Source organism: Miscanthus floridulus, chromosome 6 (genome assembly GCF_019320115.1).
Source record: "Miscanthus floridulus cultivar M001 chromosome 6, ASM1932011v1, whole genome shotgun sequence".
Lineage (NCBI taxonomy): Eukaryota > Viridiplantae > Streptophyta > Magnoliopsida > Poales > Poaceae > Miscanthus > Miscanthus floridulus.
This window is the reverse complement of record NC_089585.1, coordinates 6,365,623-6,371,734: the sequence shown is the minus strand read 5'-3', so window position 1 is coordinate 6,371,734 and position 6,112 is coordinate 6,365,623. Positions and strand designations below refer to the sequence as shown.

Below are 6,112 nucleotides of genomic sequence, written 5' to 3'. Positions count from 1 at the left end.
TGGAAAGAAGAACGCGGGAACTCAAAGCTTCCAAGATTGTGTCAAATCAAGAAATCGATTGCATAAGGATCGATATCAGCTGATTCAGATACGGCACTGGAATCGGCTCTCTTCGAATAACGTCAGCAGATAACGACAATGAGCTACGGTTGATGTCAGAAAATACATATCGGACTCTACAAAAAGGAAAAAATTAGGATCCAAGTTATCTTAAGTTGGGAATATTTTCTTTTATACCAAAGATTGTAATGAGTCATACTTAAGTAGGATTCATGCTTAGGTTCCAGATATAAATATTGGACCCTGATTATCGTAAAAAAGACATCCAATCAATTAATACAAGTTATTTTTTGGCTTTACGCCAACCCTTAAGAGTAGGAGTAGTGTAGATTTTGATGAGTTCTTCGACAACCAAGGCTGCATCAATCCGGCCGACCTCCGGCTTGTCTATAAGTACCGTCATGACTTATACTTCTGTTTGTACGTCTGCATCGGTTAAGTTTGACCTCCACTGCAAACTCTAGTATAAGCTAGTTATCGACTCTTATCTAGTTCAAGTACGACTGCATCGGTTAAATTCGACCTCCACTGCTCGAATTAGATTAAAATCAAGTTATCGGCTCTACCTAAGGGTGGTGTCCTTCGGTTAGATTCATTAAGTTATCGATCTTGCTGATGTTTCTTATTGTTATTAGTTTTCAGCAACATCAACTTGCCCGATCGAGATCAATCTAGATCGGTCTCATATCCGTTTAGTCCATCATTTGCTTTGTTACAATACGATGTTTCTTACGTTGAGCAACATGTTATGTTTTATCGATTGTTCTATTTTGATCTTGATCATACATAGTACGCGGTTAAGGCATGTATGATCTTGAGGATGTTTGCTGGCTAATTAAATCTGATCTATAGTTCGCTATTATGGCTGTAACGATCCGATCGATCCCTACTGATGGCACTTTAGATCGGAGGATGCTAGTTGGTAGAATTACTTTTGACCAAGCATGACATTGGTTGTTTGCTATGCCTGTATCGGCTAAATAACCGATCGCCTATGCTTTAATGCCTATAGTGTGTCTCTATTATTCTGTTAAATGTGAATAGATCCGTTTACTTTAAAGGTTTGATTTGTTGTCTTTATCATGGCTGCCATCGATCCGGTCGAACCCCACTATTAGAGATAGTATGTTAAGTCTGCTGAGTTCATAGCTTTATCTATGTTAAATAGTCGATTGTTCACATGTTATAGTCATTTTCACCTAAATCGGCTATTTCAGCTGGTCCGCTTGAGCTTTCACACATATAGCATGTCTTTCGGAAAGCCTAAGTCATTCGAAAAGCATGTCAATGTATATATGATTTTATGGATTGTTATTATCATCATAGCTGCCATCGATCCGGTCGAACCTCACTGTTGATGGTAACAGATTAAATTCAGAGCGTTTGTAGATCCATTCGTATTAGACAGTCGATTTGTTCACGTGTTATATCCTTTTTCGTTAGATTCATCGGCTCAATGCTTTACACTAGTAATACCCACCTGGCTGATGATTTTACTTATATCTGCGGGCATTGTACCTGTTAACAAAAAAAAATCAATCACGACCCATGAGCTTTATAGTCCGTAAACAGCTGATTTCTTCGCGTATCGGCCGTTTAGTCAATTTTTCTCATTTGGCTACTCCCGAAGCGGCACACTTGGAACTGTCTGGGCGAAGACCGACATGTTCCACCTTAAATTACTGATAAACTCTCTCCTTGTCAATTACTGGTTAAATTGACTGGCACGCCTCGGGAGAAATTCGCAGGATCGGTTAGGCCTGCGTTGAAGACAAGTGGATCTCTAGCCTTGCTCCATCAAGCAGACCCTTTCGGCTTTCTGTGTGCTCGACGCATCGACACGTTTTTACGCCGACAACTCGATAAGTGAAATCTCTAGATGCAGGAATGAGATTATTGACATTTCATTCCTGGGTTGTTAGCGTCAGTATTCAACAAAGAAGACATGTATGGCACATTTAGAAAAGTCTGTAGATAAATATCATGGTAACAGTCAGACTACTTTCACCCTCAACATAAATTTAGGCAAAGGGTTGAAGAAATGCATTTGCTTAGGCAATTATGATAACGCAGAAATATCTGCAGACTGCACCAAAAAAAGAATGAGAATAAATGGCACCATGACCATGATGGATGTCAAAAACTCTAAGCAAGTACAATGTATCTGAACCGAAGATGTAAGAATGTAATGGCCCATCACAATAACGGAAAAATATGACAAAGGCTCCGTTGGCGTGCCCTTAAACCCGGCTTGATCTGTTTATTTTTTTATCCGGAATAGTGTTTTTCTCTCACAAATTTCTCCAGCATTCCTCCAAACTATCCAGATTCCTCCAGAATTCAGCGAACAGGCCCAAAATCTAATTCTTAATTTCCATAAATTATGGCTCCTAGGAACTGAACGAATGGATTTGGAATACAAAATGCACATTTATCATCATGACAAAGAAATCTGGTTAATAAGCCCAGAAATAAAATGACAACTAGGAACAGAAAAACGAAATTGGAACAACAGAAATACTTCTGCAAACAAGTCAGCGCATCAGACCTCATGGAAACTAGACCGAATGATCTTATATCCTAATTCTGAAGGTTTATTCACCTAGGCTGCACATCAGGATTCAGCCCAACTAACAGTAAGCTGGTTCAATTCAGTTACAGGTTAGCTGTACCTTCCTAGTGCAGGAAAAGTAAGGAAGGAGCTGCCCCCAACTCCTTCCCAAACCACTGACTCTCAATAAAATTATACACCCTATTGGTCCAGGTTATCAATTAAATATAAACAATCTCAAAACAGCTGCCCCACGTCCATACCCTTTTGGCTGGCACTTGAAATGACCTTTAAGGAAAGCTGATGAACAGATATAAAATTGACAAAAAAGGGGGTCAGGAGATATATATTATAGATATATGTGAAATGGGGAAGGGCGGGCTGGTGCAAGCGGTAGCGTCTTACTGCCTGTTATCGGAAAGTTCGAGTCACGGTCTCCCCACATTGCACAGGCAAGGATAAGGCTTACCACTATCACCCTTCCCCATACCCGCATATAGCGGGAGCTCTCTGCACTTATATATGTGAAATGGATGACATGATTGCTAGAACTGTTTTTGAATGCATTTGGTTGGGTAAGGTTAAGAGGAAGGTGACAAGTGCTCGGAATCACATTGTCTCTCTCTGCGTATTCTCAATTGAATCTCATTCTACTAAAATTTTTCACATTTCTGATATGTTGCGCAGTTGCTTGGAGGTTTCTTCACTTTTTCTTTACAAGGTGTTTTTCTTCACTTTTTCTTGGTGTTGACAAACCCGGCACATAGAAATACAAGACGTCTCAATCTATGTTCGAAAGGGGGCTACTTATCAATCATCACTTTGGGGAATTCGTAGACTACAATGGGCGAAGGAACGATAGCGACTGACGATATAGCATAGGAAAGCCTTGGTGGAGAAGCGATCTATTTGACCATGGGATTTTCTCCTTCAGAAGGAACTGATTAAAATCAGCACAATTATAAATTATCGCTCTTAAAATCAGCACAATTGCACATGAGTCACAGGAATGTATGAACTGGAGCTCCAATTGCACAAACGGCTGCTCTAATCTGTTAATGGATACAAGAAAACTAAAATTCGTGGAAAGAGTAGAGAAGCGACGCTAAGACCAATTCATTCATAGCAAAGCAGTATCTGTAGACATTTGTGCTCGTGCAACAGCATGCCAATTGACAGGAACACATAACAAATCATACATCAGCAAGCAGTAGCAGTAACGGTGACAATCAGGGAGAGGGAGGATCTCACACTTAGTGCGAGGGCTGCTGTGACACCGGCGCGTACCAGCGGTCGACCTCGTCGGTGGCGTTGTCCTCCGCCTTGTGCAGCGCGGCGTGCAGGAGGACGAGGACGAGGCCGACGCTCAGCGAGGAGAGGATGTTGGCGGTGGCGTCTGTGAGGAGGAGGAGGCCGAGCGTGACGACGGCGAGCACGGCGAGGACGTAACCGTCGGCGACGACGCGGCCGAAGAGGACGAGGGGCTCGTCGCGGAGGAAGTAGAGGACGAGCCAGGCGAGCATGCAGACGAGGAAGACGATGAGGGAGACGGGGTGCCAGAGGAGGGAGAGGAAGACGACGACGAGGACGACGATGGCGTAGTTCATGGCGAAGTGGGCGAGGTTGGCGCGCACGCGGAGGTATGCGTCGCCGAGGCTCGGGGGCAGGCCGACGGCGTGGACGTCCGCGAGCTCGCGCCAGGGCCGGCGCGTCGCCAGCGCCGAGGCGCCCCGGGCCTTGGCCCGGGAGATGAAGTCGAGCGGGGAGGCGCCGGCGAGGGGCGCCCCGCTGCCTGCGGAGGAGGAGGTGGGGATGGTGCCGTACTTGGACATTGCCGGCGGCTTCGGCGGCGGCGAGGCGCGGGGTGCGGAATTGGATCGGAGGAGGAAGGGGATCGGGGAAGGGGAAGCCGGCGGAAGCCGATGGGATCAACGAATGGGCAGGCACAGAGAGGGCAGAGCACGCGAGGACTGCGGGGTGGGGGTGCGATGCCGTACGGGACGGGGTTCAGTCCGGTGCCGGTTGCGCGACTCGGGAACGTGAGTTTTTTTCTTTAAAAAAAATGGAACGTGAGTTTCCAGAACCCAATCCATCCCCGGGTTCGACACCGATGGATGGCAACCGGTGCAAGTGCAAAGGGTCTCGGGTAGCCGGGTAGGTGCATCGAGCGGTCCAGGACACGACCGGGACACGACACAGAGGAGCGTCTAATTACGGGTCGACAGATCTTATACGTTCAAATCTGTCAGAATTTAGTAACAGATCCGTTAAAGCAACAGTTGCGGCATAAATCCTAAAGCACAATTAAACACATAGAAATTTAATAGAATTAGTAAAAAAAAGCTATCAACAGATAAATAGCAAAAATCTTGTTTTTTCGTCAAAGCATGAAAGTTTTTCTCAGAAAAAAACGATTGTTTTCCATACAAATGCACATGTTTTTTATACCATATCAAAATACTCCACCGATTTCAAATTGTTAGTCAATTTAGCTTTGTCTTATGTTAAATTTATCTAAATTTTAGAAAATACTTTCTCCATTCTAAATTATAAGTCGATTTACAAAAAAAAAAGTCAAAACGACTTGTAATTTAAAATGGATGGAGCATATACTAACATCAACAATATCAATGAGCTAAGCTTAGCTTATCAGTTGATATAGATTCTTTATGGTAAAACTTATCTACTCGGGTTCAAAATTTTGACTTGATGAGGGTGATCATATTTTTTCTAAATTTATTGTAGAATATATGTGCATGTATTTATTAATTAAGGTGAGTATGCGTACATATATGTTTCTATTATGATTAAAAAAATACCAAAAATAAATGCATATCTAGTATGTTAGCTAACTCTAGTTGCTAACCAGTGTGGATGTGGTCAGTAGCCGATCATGGCCCTGTTCGGTAGGATTTATTGCTGCTGTGGTTGATTTGTAGGACTGATTTGTTATGAGAAAAAAAATATTATTTCTATGGCTGAAAAGTAGGGCTGATTCTGGTAGATAAGCTCAAGCGAACAGGCTAACTTTATAATTGTCATTGAAACAATCATACTTGATAGTGTCATAATTAAACCGATGGTTCCAAATACCGAGTCTTTCCTAATATTTAATGACAGCAATCAGACCTGGGTGTCCTTCCATCCGGACGGACCAACCTGCTCGCGCTACGTATCCACGGCCGCCGCAGGCGACACCGCCGCTCCTCCACCCCCCTCCCTCGGTCGACGCTGGCTCCACACCGTCCGCGTCTCCACCCTAGCCTCCCCTTCCTCTCTCTCTCTCTCTCCCTCTCTCGACGTGGTCCAAAGCACCGCCACCGCCCGCCTGCTAGTGCCCCAGCCATGCGCGCGCTGCCCCCGGTGGGGTGGCTGCTCGCCCGTATCGCGCGCCGCACACCTCCGCCCCACTTTGCCTTGCTGCTCCTTCCACCAGATCCATTGCGCAGTGAGAGGTTCGATGGTGGTAGGGACTACGGCGCCGGCTGCGGGGGGCTGCGT

The 6,112-nt window shown here is 44.7% G+C and overlaps 1 protein-coding gene across 1 annotated transcript; it reads right to left on the bottom strand.

Moving 5' to 3' along the window:
• Positions 1 to 3,699: 3,699 nt before the first annotated feature.
• On the bottom strand, positions 3,700 to 4,621 carry LOC136457514 (PRA1 family protein F3-like). The gene has a single exon (XM_066457548.1). The coding sequence runs from the start codon at positions 4,441 to 4,443 to the stop codon at positions 3,865 to 3,867; it is 579 nt and encodes a 192-aa protein (XP_066313645.1). The 5' UTR covers positions 4,444 to 4,621; the 3' UTR covers positions 3,700 to 3,864.
• Positions 4,622 to 6,112: the final 1,491 nt, after the last annotated feature.